The sequence below is a fragment of the Lathyrus oleraceus genome, chromosome 2, assembly GCF_024323335.1.
Source record: "Lathyrus oleraceus cultivar Zhongwan6 chromosome 2, CAAS_Psat_ZW6_1.0, whole genome shotgun sequence".
Lineage (NCBI taxonomy): Eukaryota > Viridiplantae > Streptophyta > Magnoliopsida > Fabales > Fabaceae > Lathyrus > Lathyrus oleraceus.
The window spans coordinates 190734274-190752089 of record NC_066580.1 but is presented as its reverse complement, the minus strand read 5'-3'; the positions used below and the strand labels follow the sequence as shown (position 1 = coordinate 190752089).

The following is a 17816-nucleotide window of genomic DNA, read 5'->3' as shown; positions in this document are numbered from 1 at the left end:
CATTCACGCACTTCTCCGCTTTGGTTGAACGTGGACACAAGCCATTGTATTCTTCTAATCCGTTCACCCTCTCCAATTTCTCCCTCTAACCAACTATACAACGTCCGATTAAGACGTTCAAAAGTATCTGTGTTCCAAAGTCGAACCTGTATCGGAGCCGCAACGGTAGAAAATATTACATCAGCATTTCGTTTTTGAATATATCTAGACATTGTTAAAACAAAGAAAATTAAAAATGGTGGTTGCACTAGACTAGAAGATGAGTTTGAGTGAAAATATAAACTGAGAGATGAATTTGACTGAAAATTTGTATACAAGGTGATCGTATTTATAGAGGCGATAAATCAGACACACAAGACACACAGAAGGGGCACCTAAAAAAACACACAAAAGGCACCTAAAAAAAACCCTAGGGCACACATGCGCCAACCCTAGGGGCGCCTCCCTTAGTGGGAGGCTAAGGCGCCAACCCTAGGGGCGCCTCCCTTAAGGGGCACACAAGGGCGTCAACCCTATGGGCGCCTCCCTTATGGGGGCTTTAACTAGGGCGCCTACCCCTTTGGCACCTCCCTTTAAGGCTCCAAAAATTTTTAAGGGATGCGCCAACTCCTCCGGCGCATCCCTTAAAAAACATGGTTATTTTGGGAAATTTTTTGAAAAACCGGTTATTATCGTATTTTATTTCGAAAACATGGTTATTTTAAAAAAAAATTCTAATAATCTATTCTAATAATAATAATAATACTTACAATCTAATATACCTACTAATTCATATTATAATATATAAACAACTAGGGGTGGCAATTTGACCCATTAAGAGAAAATCCATCCCATCCATCCAATGGATTTTTTTATCTAATTTTAAAAAAATATTTTTTTTCAAATATTAAATTTTTTTATAAAAAATAAAAAATATTTTTTTTTTGAAAAAAAATCTATTTTTTTTTCGAAAAAAAATCTTTTTTTTTTGAAAATACAAAAAATCGATTTTTTTCAAAAATTTAAAAATAAAAAAAATCTTATTTTTAAATTAGAAAACTGATATTGTTTTTTTACGAATATAAAAAAAATTATTTTTAAATTATTTTTTTTTACGAATATAAAAAAAAAATTAATATTAATTTTTTCAAAAATACAAAAATATATTTATTTTTTTAAAAAAAACTGATATTGTTTTATTAAAAAAAAGTAAAAAACTTTTTTAAAAAAATAAATTTTAAAGGAAAAAAAAATGGATGGATGGATATCCATCCACTAAAAATATGATAATGGATGGATTGGATGGATTTTTATTCTTAATGGATGGATTGGATGGATTTTTATTCTTAATGGATGGATTGGATTGGATATTTTTAAAAAACTTTTAGTGAATTGTTAATGGATAATGGATTGTTTTGATCCATCCATTAACGATCCAATCCATATCCATCCAATCCATCCATTTTGCCACCCCTATAAACAGCAACCTAATAATAATAATCATAAAAATCAAATAAATTCTAAGAAACAAAAATTTCCTAATGGTATTTGAATGCTAACTTAAATTTTAACCATTTATTCTAATTAACTTAATTAAGAAACTAATAATCTAAATATTACGTTAAACTCCTAATAATACAATAAGACTTAATCAAAAATAGCAACACAATCTTTTAGCATAAGAAATAAATTTTTAGAAGATGATAAAAAAGTTAAAATGGTCGTCCTTTGACTTTTTAGGTCATCAGAGTTGACCAGATGACATGAATAAGAGACTTTGATAGATTCAAACCCTATATTATAACTCAACTAGGTTGTGTATGACCCCAGATGCTCTAGGTTGTGTATGACCCCAGATGCTCAGACATACCCTAATCAGATGGATAAAAAAAGATTGTCAAAATTTGGGGTATGACAGACGGTACTAAGAATTTGGTCCTTATTATGAACTTTTATATTCTTTTACTTTTTTTTTTTGAAGAAGGGTCTTTTTCCACTTCTTATTTTCTCAATAATTTTGGATTTTGACCAATTTTCTCTAGTACCCCAAACCCAAACTTAAACTTTACTCACTTTCAAGAGTAACCCCAAACTTAATCTTTTCCATACACTTTATGAACTAAATTTCTATATACCTCCAAAAAGATGGTGGAAAGAAAATATCTTTCAAGTCATATAGCTAAGAATTTTAGGCTACATTACCGAAAGAAAGGCTAAGCTCAAAATAGTTAACACATGGATATTCCTATTAATACATGGTGGTTTAAAAAGGCTCAAAGTTATAAATAAAGAACTGCCTCAGGGTGTGTCTGTCAAACCAGATGGACTTAATCGAAAATAGATTAAGCCATATAAAATAATAATGCATAGACACACTTAAAAAGAAAGAAAATTTAATATTAAAATTTATTTGACTCAAACTTTACTAGATGGGGTATCTAAAGGTTGAGTACAAGTCCTTTGATTCTTTTCTCATTCTTTGCCTTCAAGTTGCAAGTTGTTATTCTGATGATCAAGTTTCTTTTGGATCATTTATTCAATACTAAAGTATTAAACTTGCAAATCTAAAAAAAACATATATAAACTTTTTTATTAAAGACAAACATAATTTTATTGATATAAAGGGGAACTAAGTATTATAGCTAATAGAGATTTACAAAATGATCCATCTTTCGTGAGGTAGATCCTTGCTTTTTCGTTCCTCATAACTTATAAACTTTCTCGATATTCCTTTCTTTGTTGTTGTCTTGGAAATTCCTGACTCTCCCTTCCTTGGACTTGTGTGTTATTATCTTGTCTTGCTATTTTTATCTAAATTTGTATGTGATGTCCTTGAATTTTTGTTCATGAGTATTTGTGAACTATATATGTCTCAATTTCAGCCATAATATATGTCTAGGCTCTCTTGATTTTGAACTATATATGTCTCAGTCTCATCCACGGTTTACTAGAAGCTACAAAGTAGAGCTTCAAGAAACCAATATATTTTCTACCAAAATTGAGATTGTTGGTTTGTTTTATTCATTTATTTCAAATTATTAACATATTAGTGTCATGTCCATTATCCCTATTATATATGTACATCAGATAACAGATCAAACTATCATCAGATAGTAGTTGATGCTTCTTGTTAGTTAACAATGTTTTCACATCCTGTAATATGTGGTTGATTGTAGGAAAGAACATCCTTCACATTTTCTGATTTCTACAAATTTGCTAAAGTGGTTTTCCTTCAATGTGGTCGTAGAGACTTGTCATTGAAGTGTGGAGTCATGCCTCAAATTTAGATATCATTTTGTTTCTCTCTCTTGCTTCTGTTTAGATATCATTTTGTTATATGTAACAAACAAATATTATGGAGGAATGCTATTGACCAAACATATAAAAATAACTATCAAGCGTGTTTAATCTTATTATCTTAAATATAATTCTTACACGTATTTATTACATAGAAAAATCTAAACCTAAATCAAAATGATGTCTCTTCGCTACGAGAAAAAAAGAGACCAGAAGGAGCACCATCTTGTAATAATGCCAATCTCACAATAGGTTCACCACCTTCATCAGAAGTTAGAACACCATTACCATGATTCATATCTGTTTTCACATAACCAGGACAAATAGCATTTATGCAGAAACAAGGATACTTATTCGCCATAATTCTCGTGTAGGCATTAAGACCAACTTTTGAAACAATATATGCAGAATTTGCCAAAGGCCAACCTTCACTTTCTAGTGAACCCTCCTTATAATCCTTAAGAAATCCATTCAAAGTTTCATCTATTTTTTCTTCGGTTAAATTTTGGAAATCACTTAGTACTTCTTTCGGCCGTCCATTCGACATAATCTGTAAAAAAGAAAAGTAAAATGAAAATAAATAAATCTTCATATAAAAAAGAGTTTCCTGTTTAGTATACCATACATACCTCCAACCTTCCCATAGATGAAGAAACATTAACAATGTTTGGGGAGGTGGAACATTGAAGAAGGGGAATAAGAGCTTTGGTAAATTCTTTGGTTCCATAATAGTTTGTTCTAAGGCTTTTCTCAGCTAATACAGAGTTTTCAGAAAATATTTTTGTCCAATCAACTTGGCTAGGATCTACCTGCACAATCCATTATTGATAGTTATTTCACTTATATCAATGCACAAGGGCTGGAGGGAATTAGGGATATTCATGGTACAATTCAGTCATAAAACAAACCAAATCATAGTAAAAAAATCATCTGAATCGAACTGAACTATTTTTGCTTATCCAGAAATGAACTAAAATTATTGATTTGGTATACCGGATCGAAATTTCAAGCAATACAAAATCATTCAAAGTTTTTTTTTCAAACAAAACCATTTTTTAGAATTTTTCATTTTTAGTTTCGGTTTGGTTTCAGTTTCGATTCAATTTAATTGTCATCTGTTTCAATTCTTGAACATTTTGTACATCATAGATTCGGTTCACTAACCAAATATATCATTTTGGTGATTTTAACTAGTGTTTGTTTCGATTCGAGAATTTGGTTCGGTTTTACGATTTTTATATAAGTCCTAGAGGAACCGTACCACAACACCTAAGGAAGCCAAAGCCTTTCCATCTATATGTGCTCCTACAATTGCAGCATTGTTTACCAAGATATCCAGCTTACCAAACTGGTTTGTAATGAATTCTATAAATGATCCAATGCTTGCAGAATCTGTAACATCAAGTTGATGAAATACCACTTCACCAGAAAGTGAAAGCTCTTTCAATTTCTCAACAGCTTCAAGACCCTTTTTCTCATCTCTTGCTGCCAACACAACTTTGATGCCATTAGAAGCCAATTGTTTGCATATTGAAAATCCAATTCCTCTATTACCTCCCGTTACAACTGCAAGCCTACAAACCAGACAAACAAATTATGTTAAAAAATTGAATGTTAAAACTTGTGGTACCTTTTTGTTGAAGAAATTGAAGCAAAGAAAATTAGCACTACCTTTTTGTTGCTTCTTCCATTAGTCTCTGAATATTGAAATTTATCTTTAAACTTATAAATAAATTTTACATAATAGTATTAAGTATTATGTTTTCAGAGATTATTGGAATACTCTAAAACAACTTAAATATGATTATGCACACTATAAGAAAAAGTAACATAGTTTACACATAATAATTAACTTTCAGGTATGGCTTTAAGATAAGCCAATAAGATAATTTTTTAATGTTGAACTGTCAAAAATGGTTAATAAAGGTATAATGTTTTTAAACAATCAATGGTGTTACATAGAATAAATAATGGTGGTTACATTTTTATATAAATAAAGAATAATACTAAATGAATTGAAAACCCTTATTTAAAAAAAACAAAAAGTAATATAAAAAATGTTATGAATAATAGGTTAGTAAATGTCTATTTATTTAATTGATTTATAATTTTTTTACAAAATAACTTATGATTTAAAATAGAAATAACACTATTGTGTGTCTGTTTGGTCTAACTTTTTTAAGTGTAAAAACTAATTTATAACAAAAAAGAAATTCAAAATTAAAATTTAAACTTGTATCGGAAGAATTCCAGTTTGTCCAAGAGAAGAAAAATAAAGGTAAGGCAAGGTAGTTCGAGGCGAGTACATAGTTAACCCCTTTCGCCACCCAAAGTTGAGGGTGAAACCACCTCTTATCACAATGTGCGTCTATTGGTCGTAACATTACCCTTTGGCCACAACACTCGCCCTATGTTGGGTTTTGGTCAAACCACCCATCTTCCATGAGAATAACATGGGATTAAACGTGTCTTTGAGGTATTAACGACATATGAGTTTAGTAAAAAAGAAATAGCCATGTTACCCAAAAAATAAGGATATTGGCAATTTCACGCTCTTAAGAGGGGGAAAGTAAAGACTTCATAGATCATAGGGTTCCTGACCCAATAACCCTATATAAATACCTAAATTACGAGGTTGAATAGAAGATTCAACTGACTCATAAATCACATAGATATAAAGTTTCTCACCATCCTTGCGTGAGCTTGCTCTAACATTAACAACCCTAAAACCCTCGGATAACCCTAAACCATTAAAGGTTGTCACTCATACACTTTTAGTTAGTACAAAGTTGTTTGATAATTTTTTAGGTCTAGGCTAACTCCCATAGAGGACCTCAAGTAGGTCAAAATTTGATCTTCAGACTATCAAGTCACCAAACTAGGCACATCCTTATCTGATTCTAAGGAGGAGGAGTTGGTTGCTCTAGTAAGAAGGAACATGAACTTATTGGCGCCCTCCGACATGCTAGGGACAGATACCAAGGCGGTTTCCCATCGCCTCACATTCGATTCCCTAGTAAATTCAATATCTCAGAGAAAGCATAATGTGGGCGAGGGAAAGAGGGTGACCATTTATGAAGAGGTTCAGAAACTGAGAAGCATCGACTTTATAACTGAGGTTAAGTACCTGCCCGGACTCACTAACGTGATCCTGGTTTGGAAATCATCAAATAAGTGGTGTATGTGCGTATGTGTATAGTCAATAAGTGATCCAAGATGATAAAGATTATGGATAGAAAGGATGAAAGTCAATTAGTAACTACTTAGTTTTGATGATGAAAACACTTGAAGTCAAGCAACTGGTGAAGATATCTTAAGCGACCAAATATATAGAAGATGGTTTAGTCAAGTTATCCTCCCGAATAAAGCAAGACATTTGTTTAAAGTCAACATTATAGTCCAACGAATTTAAAGTGAAGATTAAGGTTTCAAGAAGCATCGATGGTTTAAGCTTTTAAACTCTCAAATGATGGAAATCAACATGGAGATATCTCAAGCCTCATCAAAAAGATTCAAGACTCTTTGTGATGCTAAAGTAAAAGGTAATGATGCCAAGACTTGAAGCTTTAGAGTGTGAAAGAGAGGAAGTGTGAAAACTCGTTCGACTGTGTCCTTATGAGTGATAAATGTATTGTAAAGACACATGAGTATTTTTGGAAACATTATGGATAAATTACACACACAGAAACACACAAACATACACACACAGACACACAGACAAGCGCGCACACACACACACACACGCGCGCACATACTAAAAACCCTAGAGAAGCCTCTCATTTTTTAAATTAAATCACCAAAATTTGTTTTTGAGGCCTACCAGTTTGATTAAGAAGCGTTCAATTGATTATGCAACTTTTTATCACGGTCTAATTGGTTAGATCTTTGGCCTAATTGACTAGATGATGCTTAATTGAGTCTACAATCGATTGAGACAGTCTTTTAATGATTGGTAACGACTCTATATCTAAACCTTCCATTTTAGACATCAATAATAGATTATTTGAGGTTCCTAATCGATTAATGATAGACCACAAGTATACGACTATATCAATATAGTATAAAAAATCACTGTATCCATAGATCCCAAATAACAAGTACCGTTATCTATTGCTTTTATGTGTATCTAAGGCTACAAGAAAACTAGATTTTGTGCAAAAAAGAGAAAATAACAATTTTAATTCAATATTAAATAATAGACCGAAAAAATGATTCTTATTTACCAATTTTACTGATACAAATTGCATCACCTAATCATAACAAGAATTATGTTTTATATAAAAAAATACTAAACTAGTGGTAACACCCACTTACGTTGGCGCGTCACCAGACCTTAAATCCGCAAAATACCGACTTTCGTAAGATAAATTTTAAGTCTAAAATTATTTTACAAACTGAAAAAATAATTTCTCGATTAATTTAGAGATGATTTCACAACGTCTGAGTTAAAAGTTTGAATTTCAAGGTTGGATATTGTTTCCGCCCTTTCGACGCATTAATGGTATCTCGACGCTTCCACTTTCATCGCAAGACTTTTCTTTTCAAAATGGAGATTACAAAAGATCATTTTAATACTCGTTACAATTAAATAACTAAGAGATTCACGTAGATTTTATCGATGAAATAATCTTCATGTTTCAGACTCTAAAATAGATTACTCACACACGGTAAATATGGAAATAAAGCCTGCATATAATGAATTCATGATAAAAATAAGTAAAGAATTGACTTGAAAGCAATAAATATTTCTCTTGAAATTAAGTTTTCTATGAATGGAGACTTTGATCCAAACATACAGCAGGGGAGAATTGAAATAACAAGAGGAAACTAACCATGAAACTTGACACTTGCATAAAATTAAAACAAAATTTTTAAGGTAAATTTAGTGAAAATGTGCTTGGATGCCTTTGCAATGAGTTAATGCCTATTTATAGTGAATTTTGCACTCCAAATGCTCCATGAATCGTGTAAAATCGTGGGTGAAACATGGAGAAGTATGTTGAATGGCAACTGAAAACGCAGAAAATTCTAGGATTGGACATCGTGACGGGTGTCATGGTGCATGAAGGTCTGCCTGCCATGACGTGTGATTTTAGATTTTGAACTTTGGATCCATGACCGATGTCACCGTGGCTGACGGCCCATGCATCATGGGTTCTTCAACTTTTTTTTCTTTTTTTTCCATGTTGAGCCATGACAGTCTTCCTGCTTGGGTCATGGCGGGTGTCATGCCCACCCGTCATGCAAATTGATTCCTTCTTTATATTGATTTTTTCATCATTTCTCTCTGAAATCAATACCGATCGTTTAGTGCCTACAATTCAAAGTAAAATGCCAACTTATTACAACTAAAGGAATTTAAAATGAAACTGTAAATACTAAAATCGAGCTAATTAACACAGTAAAAACGTTTGTTATCGAACTCCCCGACACTTGAACCATTGCTTGTCCTCAAACAACTTTGTTTTTGATTCGCTGTCATACGCAGGTCAAAAAATGAATAAATAAAGTGTAGTATAAGAAAGCAACACTCGGTTTGTATTGCATGGAGTTTAAGTTAATTTAACCAAAGGAAAGAAACAAAAAAAAGGGGGTTTTAGATTTTCGGACAATTGAAAATAAAGAAAATGATTACAGTTATGGTCAACGGATTAATATGCTGGTTCAATAACTACAGACTTATCATCGGTTATTATATCACCAATTGCTAGAAAAAAATTAGGGTTTGTGGCGATTATTTTTGGGTATTGCGGTGGTTTTGACTGTCGCAAAATATGGATTACGATAGTTTCTCAACTATTGTAAAAGTTTGTGTTGCAACCTATATGTGCGACGATTATAATAACCATTGCTCCAACTGTTGTAATACATAACTACGGTTATCTTACCACCTCTATAGAAAAACTGCGACGATTCTGAAATGCTGTAAAAATAAATCTTAAATAACTTAAAAATTCAAGATTACCACTGTTTGAAACCACCACAAAGTTTGAAACTATTTTTAAAAATATTAATCTACTTCAAATTTCAATAAATATAGTTTTATAAATATTAAATTACATCCTTAATTAAAATTATAAACTAAATCATAAATTAAAATATAAATTTCACATTCATATAAAATAACTTGATAAAACATAAATAAACGATATAAAAGAATTAAGAATTAACTTATATACTTTACATGTTATATAAAGTAGCATTATACCTAAAATTTAGTTATTTTTTAATAATAAACTACCTAGACTATAAAAAAAATCATGAAAAAACCAAGCTTTAGATATGACTTAACAGTTCTAAATCACAAAATTAAAATAGACGGCTACGAGTTCCATGTAAAACTAAAGGTTGATCTATTGAATTCGGTTTCTTTTCTTTTCAATTATTCTTTATGAGTTAATTTGATATTTTATATAATAAAGTATATATAAAATATCAAAATATTACATGTAAGGAAATAATATAGTATATATAAAGTTTATTTATTTAATGTAGAAAATAAGATATAACAATTTATATCTATAAACTATTTATTTATGATATTGTTTTAAAAAATATATGTAATATAATAACTATAATTACAAATATCATTAAAGTATAACAAATGATATTAAAATATTAATTTTCAAAAAGGTTTGTATTTTTTTATGATTAAATGTTAGCCTTTATTTTAAAGAAAATCTAAAATATTTGTTATTCATTAATACACAATTTATTTTATGAAAAAAAACCAAATTTATCATATTTCTTTTTAATCTGATACTCACCATAAGAATTTGAGTTAATGTTCAAAATGATGGTGTCAAACTGTAATTACTTAACACATCAAATCTTCTGTCAATATTGTGTTGTCTTATAAAAATTGATTCAATCAGTTAAATAAGATATTTTATAAATTTATTTAAAAGTATCATAAATTTGATGGAAAAATCACAAATGATATTGTGACATGATAAACGAAAAAAGAAAATACTTATCTTCTTCCACTAAAAATTTAATATTACTAAATTTTTATTTAAAATCTAATAACTAAAAAAAATATTTATTTAGTTTTTAATCCAAATTATCTTAAAATAATTGAGATATTTTAAATTTAAATTATCCAAAAAAATGACAATTAATGTTTAATTAATTTTTAAATCAAAGTATTTTAAAATAATCGAGATAATATTGATTTAAATGCTTTAAAATTGCTATAATAATAAATTATTTATCAAATAATTTTTTATGAATTTATTTTAAATATTAAAATTATACTCAATTATAATTTATTATTTTTTAAAATGTGAAGAAACACTTAAAATAATTTGTTTTTATCATTTTAAATATTAATGCTGTTTTATCTTTTCAAGTTAACTTTATAATTTAGAAATTGAAAAATTGTTTTATAGTAATTTAAAAGTAAGTGTTCAAAGTAATTGTTAACCTATTTTTTTTTTAAAAGTCTACCGTGGATTCAAATATTTTTATAATCGACATGTTTTGTTGGTAAATTCTTAGGCATCCATGATAAGTAGTTGGGTACGAGTATCTTAATTGATTTAAAATAATAATTTATTTTTAAATAAAATATATATAAAAAATGATATGATTTGAATGTGATAATAATATCAATCGAGGGACAGAGCCACATTGGTTACAATGTAGGCAGGGACGAAGCTACACTAAGGGATGTGTAGACTCCGGCCTCTATTTGGTTTTCAAGTAAAAAGAATACCCTATATATACACTATATAATAAATATCTAAAGAGAAAACGTACCAATTAATTAAGTTTGTTAATTTTTATATTTTGACTCCGTCCCATAATGTAGGCATATGCTCCCATTTCATTTTATCTTCTACTTAATATCTTGTGTTTGTAATGTTAATACATATGAATATTAATAATACAATATACAATCATTGAAGTCACATATATCTCCACTCTCTTTTGCTATTTTTATTTATTTAAATTTCTTTAGAAAAAATATATCATTAATAACATAAATATATGTTTTTATTTTGTTTTTCTTTTACCTAATTTTGCACCTAAATTTTATATATTTTTATTTACTACTTTTAAATATAAAATATAATATTCTAATTAATAAATTATTTCAAATATTTATTTTATTTTCTTAATTTAAAAAGAGATTAATTGAAATACACTGTCAGTGTAAAAGGATTTTACACCATCAGTTAATTATAGACGTTGGATATTAAAAGAAGTTTGACTTTCATTTTAAAAATCTATAAAGTAATACAAACGGGTGATGGTGACGAACCGACGGTGTAAAACTTTTTACACTGACAGTGTATAGTAATTAATCTCATTTAAAAATAAGAAAACTCAAAATAATCAATAAATTTATATGTGAATATGCCCCTACCCATCAATTTTTCTAACTCCGTCCCTGAATACCACCCAATTAAATTCAAGTATACCGGAGTGTTCACATTTTTTATATACGAGAAAAATTATAATATATTTAAATTAATAATTTGATTATACATTTTTAAATTCAAATATTTTAATTAAGTGAATTAAAATATTCTTATTACTCTAAAATTTAAACAATTTCTACTCTCTTAGACCATGTTTTTAGAATTTTTTTATCAAAATAACCCAAATTTTCAAAAAAAAATCCAAAATAACTCATGAATTGACATCTGCTCTCTAACATAAAGAGGTGGCGTCAATTGGATTGACTTCTGCACCTAATGCTTCCAATCCAATTGACGCCTATGTGTTATTTTTAAACGCAACCGTTAATTGGATTGACTCTAATGTGTATTGTGTAATTTTTTTTTGGTTAATAATTGACATGTTATATAAAAGTTGAAATCGAAAATAGTAATATTAATATTAGGTTGCATTTACATGCGAAAACCAAAAATACTACTCGTTAACCTGGATGACCGAATCGACCTTCGGTTCCACATCCCCTAGCTACCCTAACGTGTGACCCTAACCCACGTTGTTGATTCCCACAGGTGTTTGAGGATTTGAGGACCCAGGAACACCACCACCATCAACAACAGATTTCCTAAGAAGTTCAGACAATTCCACGTAGTCTTATGTATGCAATGAATGGTTACATCCATAACTGAGTTCGTGACCCATGCTAGAGTAGTTGGGGTGTGTTTGAGAAATTGGGGTGCGGCGGGGCCAATTGAAGGGTGACATTAGTGTGAATGATTCGTTGGAGAAATGTTGAAATGTGGGGTAGTGGTGTTTAGTAGGCATCTGGTTGTTGCATGTTTTGGTTTTGTGATGGTTGGGCTTCTTGGCTATAGTATGAGGGACGTTTGGTGTTAAATGATTACTGAGTCTTTTGGCTATGACAACTATGGTAGGGTGATGTCTTGAGGGCATATCGATGTTGGGTGTCTTGATAATGATCTTCTTGTTGGCGGTGGTACGAGGGTATGCTCTTGGTATTGTGGTTGTGTGTTTCACATGTTAAAGTCATATATATGTCTGTTTGTGGGTGGGTAATCTTATTGAGTATGGGTTGTGAGTAACTAGTCTGGTAATTTTGTGGGGGTTAGATGTTGAAGCTTCTGGGGTGTAAATGACTTGGCGTGGGGTCGTACAGGTTCATATCCTCATGGAGAAACTCAAATCCAACCGATCTGTACCAAGTCATATAATTACGAGTTGATTATTCTTCGGTTGACATCATAGCCTCAGTTAAGACATGGTCAATTTGGTGCTTCCATTTTTTACTAGCATTGATCCACGCAGTGCTACCGATGTTCTAGAAGAGCATCTCCATCAGAGGCTTCTCTCGAATGAATCACTTTCCCTTGGCAGCGACGAAGACGAATCATGTTTGCAATATTACAAGATAATGAGAAAGAGATGTGGAAAAATGAATGTCCATATCCTCTTTTTATACCAAAAATTACACCATACACACGGGTGTCAATCCAATTGAGAACTGCATTGTTTGAAAATTAATCTAAAATATGAATTATTTTGAAAAACTGGATTATTTAGATAAAAAAAGTTATTTTTTAAAAAATAAATTGTTTGGATAAAAAATTTATTTCAGAATTTTATTTTACTTTTTAAAACATAGTAGTACTACGAGTATGTCTTTTCCCCTCTAACCCTTCGCCACGTTTTCGCATAAAAACATAATTGTAAAGTACAAAGATGCGCGGTGTGCACCCCACCATCCCTCCCTCTTTTCCATATTTTCTTCTAGTATCTACTCCTAGTCCTATACACACACACTCTAAAAGAGAAAAAGCTCCAAACTTTCTACCACCCCACCAAAAAAGTTGAAGATTAGAGTCCATTTTACTCAAAATTAACTCCTTTTTAGGAAACCCATTTGAGTTTTAATTCGTGTATGCTAACTCATTAGTTAGAAACTCAAGCTGAGTTTTTCTTTTCCTCTTCTGTGTTCTTTTGCGCATGGCGGTTTGTGTGCTTCTTTGGCTATTACTAGCCAAAGGTCTTGTCTTGGAAACTGCAATTGCTACCACATTTTCATCAAGGATCATTCACAGGTTTTCTGATGAAGCAAAATTTCATCTGGCTTCTAGGAACAATGGTGATGCAAAGCTTCAATCATGGCCTAAAAGGAACAGCTCTGAGTATTTTAGGCTGCTTCTGAACAGCGACATTACTCGTCAAAGGATGAAACTTGGATCGCAGTATGAATCACTTTACCCTTCTGAGGGAAGACAAACTTTCTTCTTTGGCGATGACTTTGCTCGGTGAGTATATGTTTGTGCATGTTTAGGTTCCTCACAAAATGCTTAGGAATATAAAGTTTGAGTTTTTTCTTTTCCATTATTATTATTTATATATACACTAGGTTCAAAAAAAGTGAGATAATCGTCACCCTAGTAGTCTGTTTTTTTGTAGAAATGAGTTACAGTCAACCCACACATTCTAAAGTATCATAGCCTAGTTTTAGATTTCTTGGACTACATGCTATCACTTTTCCGCAAACGAGCCACCCACCATTTATTTGCATGGAGGGAGTGGGTCAAGAGTCATACATCGAACATTGTATGATGATCTAAACATGTGCTTATAAGTTGATTTTGTAGAGATGAATTATGTTACATTCTAATAATATCCTATAATGTCCAAATCCATTCATACCTTAGGGGTCATTTTGGAAATGCATGGATTGAAGTCATATGAAGGTTTCTTTTTTTGTACAAGATCAGAATAACTAATATTTATTTGATCAAATGACTAGAAATATGCATAAAGTTGATGCTGAAGAAGGTTGTAAATGAGGTGTTTGGCCTAATTCTGTATGGAATTTCAGGTTGCATTACACATGGATTGATATAGGGACTCCAAATGTTTCATTTCTTGTTGCATTAGACACCGGTAGTGATCAGCTTTGGGTTCCTTGTGATTGCATAGAATGTGCTCCTTTGTCGGCTGATAATTACAATGTGTTGGTATGTGGATGCCACAAACTTCATTTGCCTTTATCTCTCAAACATTTTCCATTTCTCTATGTCATTATGTTATTATGAAGAGCTTCATGATACTCCATTCAGTTCAAGCATTCCTTTAATCAAAGGCCCCTTATATTTAGGGACAAAGAATATACTATAGTTTTTCTTGTTTGAACTTCTTTAATAAGAATGGTAGTAGATTTAGCAGTTTTCAATGATTGATTGACAGATGCTCCCTCGTATATGGGAACATCTCTGATGCAGGATAGGGATTTCAATCAGTATAGTCCATCATTGTCAAGCACCAGCAGACATCTACCTTGCAGTCATCAGTTGTGTAGTCCAAATTCCAGTTGCAAACATTCTAAGGATCCTTGTCCTTATTTTGCTGATTACCCCTTAGATGATAATACATCAAGTTCTGGATTTCTTATTGAAGACAAACTACATTTGGTATCCGATAATGCAACAAAGAATTCTGTTCAAGCCTCTATCATTTTTGGGTATGTCTAGTATTGTCTAATGTTATCATATTATTTTGTTCATTCAGAGTTCTCATATGTTGAGAAATATTACAAGCCATGAGTTTGATTTGCCTCAGTTCCAGTGGTGAAGATAATTAGTTTTTATGAGTGCAGTTGTGGTAGGAAACAAGGTGGAGACTTTTTAGCAGGAGCTGCTCCTAATGGTTTGTTGGGGCTAGGACCTGGAAGCATTTCAGTCCCAAGTTTGCTGGCAAAGGCAGGACTTATTCAGAATTCTTTCTCACTTTGTTTAAATGAAAATGGTTCGGGGAGAATTCTCTTTGGTGATCAAGGAGATGTCACCCAACAACGATCTACTCCTTTCTTGCCTGTATACGGGAAATTGTATGTTATGTTTTTATAATCCTTTTTCTGTTGCCTTATGTTTATAGTCACATCTAAACATGTTCCTAGCCTTCTTGATTTGTCTCGTATGTTAATTGGTTGAGTTGCTGCAGTATTGCCTATGTTGTTGGGGTAGAGAGTTTCTGTGTTGCGAGTTTTTGTCTCAAAGAAACTGGATTTGAAGCACTTATTGACACTGGGACATCTTTCACTTATCTTCCTAAGGGTGTTTTTGAAAAAGTTGCGGCAGAGGTAATTCTTTTAAGGCTGAATTACAATTTTAGTCCATCTAGCATGTGCTATGTGTAATTTTGGCCCCTCTAGTTATTTTCAAGCTCCCTCGAGTTTTAATTATTTCAATTAAGTCCCTTCATTCCTTTTTCATTTGTTTAAAACCCTCACATTCTCATAATCTATCAATTAAATTCACAATTTGAATTTCACATAAACTTAGAAACCCCAATCTCAAATTCTATCAAGGTATTAAACTTCAAACTTTATTTAATATTCCAAATCCATCATGGATTCCTAAATATTTTAATAAAAAGGAAATTTATAAGGATTTCTTAATTTTTAAAATAGCAGGACTAAATTTGCTTGAAAAAAAATAGAAGAATCAGAACCACGCATAGCTCAAACTACATGGACCAATAGTGTAATTAGGCCTTCTTCTCATTGCAGTGTAGTGGTTTTTCATCATGCATAAACATGGCTAATAATAATTTGTGTTTAGTACAGTTTGATAAACAAGTACATGCAACCCGGGTAATCGCTCCACAATTCCAATCAGATTACTGCTATAATGCTAGGTTAGATACGGAATGATTTGGCATTTAGCCTTACAGGATTCTTACATTTCATTATAACTCAGCTGTTTTTCACATGACAACAGTTCACACAAGTTGATTAACATTCCACCGATGAAGCTCACTTTCTCTAAGAATCAATCTTTTATAATTCAAAACCCAATAGTTTCTATCGGTCAGGTAATCTAACTCCCAACTTACTCTCATGTCCTTTTATATATATATTTTTTAATTTTGATTATATACAAACTAGTTGTGCAGGGTCCTAGTACCTTTTGTTTGGCTGTATTACAATCTGATGTTGATGACTACATTACCATTGGACGTGAGTATACCCACTGCATACCGTACATCAAACACAATCTCATTTCCTCCCTCCACTCAGTTTCCTAATTCTTTTCCCTTTTCATATTCTTTTAATGATTTATATTTCTTCTCTATTATTCTGCCCAAGAAACAAGTCTGAGAGCACATGCATGTTTGCTGACAATGATTGTCTTTAATTGACATTTTTTTTTGTTTCAGAAAACTTCTTAATGGGCTATCATATGGTCTTTGATAGGGAGAATCTAAGCTTTGGCTGGTCTAGATCCGATTGTGAGTATTTCTCTCGCTTTAAAAAATTCATTGGTGAACATTTTCCCTGCTTATTTAGTATGAATTCTTATTGAATTATTAATTTGTCGTGCCTTTTGCCAAAGGGAAAATTATAGCCTTTCATGTTAGTTTTTTTCTTTTAATATTTATTTAGTATTATGGTATTACCTTATACGTTAAATGTCCTCTATAGATTATTCATTTGTTTCTGTTTCAAGCAAACTAGGACACTGAAATAGTAGTATCGGCATAGTTCTATAATTTCCTGTCCTGTGTTGTGATCGTGTTTTTCATGGTAATTTCTGCTTGATGCTAATTGTTAAAATGCAGGTCAAGATAGCAGCATGAGAGACACGACAAATTTTACATCACCATCCAGCGGTGGATCACCAGCATCTATACCAGCCAATCAGCAGCAGCATGTCCCCAATAATGCTCGTGCTGTACCACCTGCCGTTGCTGAAAAGACACCCTCCAAACCCTCTGCAGCCACACCCGGATTTAACTCTTGGCATTTGTTAAATTCATCATCATTGATATTTCTTTTGTTCTGGTTATTATCTGGTTAATTCTACTAAATTTTAATCTACTTGTAAATTTTTCTTCTATACAGACTAGATTTTATGGGTTTTTTTGGTTCAGTTTTGTAGTCTCTGTTGTATGTATTGGTGTTGGTTAATTACTTTTTATTTTCAATGTTCTGTATGTTATTCTGTTAGATTAATCTTTTTGATTAAACTTACAAGAAGGGGCTAAGTATTAGTCAAATAAACCCATTGCCAAATCGGTTCCATTAGTACAAGTGGCCATGGTAGTGTGCAACCGTAAACTATTCCTGGTCACAAGTTGTC

The 17816-nt window shown here is 31.5% G+C and overlaps 2 protein-coding genes across 3 annotated transcripts; one reads left to right on the top strand and one right to left on the bottom strand.

The window, feature by feature from the left end:
* Positions 1-3448: 3448 nt before the first annotated feature.
* Positions 3449-4967, bottom strand: LOC127118818 ((+)-neomenthol dehydrogenase). Its single transcript, XM_051049071.1, has 4 exons — positions 4948-4967; positions 4538-4850; positions 3906-4085; positions 3449-3826 (listed from the first exon to the last, which is right to left on the bottom strand). Exons 1-4 carry the CDS (start codon positions 4965-4967, stop codon positions 3449-3451), a joined length of 891 nt encoding a protein of 296 aa, XP_050905028.1.
* An 8463-nt stretch (positions 4968-13430) lies between these two features.
* LOC127118816 (aspartic proteinase-like protein 1) lies at positions 13431-17661 on the top strand. 2 transcript variants are annotated; one of them, XR_007802364.1, is made up of 10 exons: positions 13431-13988; positions 14555-14693; positions 14958-15196; positions 15332-15562; positions 15676-15814; positions 16301-16371; positions 16455-16548; positions 16622-16693; positions 16894-16965; positions 17296-17318. XR_007802364.1 is itself a non-coding variant. In XM_051049068.1 (10 exons), the coding sequence occupies exons 1-10, from the start codon at positions 13684-13686 to the stop codon at positions 17532-17534; spliced, it is 1593 nt and encodes a 530-aa protein (XP_050905025.1). In that variant the 5' UTR covers positions 13431-13683; the 3' UTR covers positions 17535-17661. The 2 variants fall into 2 exon arrangements, 1 of the variants encoding a protein (XP_050905025.1); XM_051049068.1 differs by having other exon boundaries at positions 16630-16693; positions 17296-17661.
* The last annotated feature ends 155 nt before the right edge of the window (positions 17662-17816 follow it).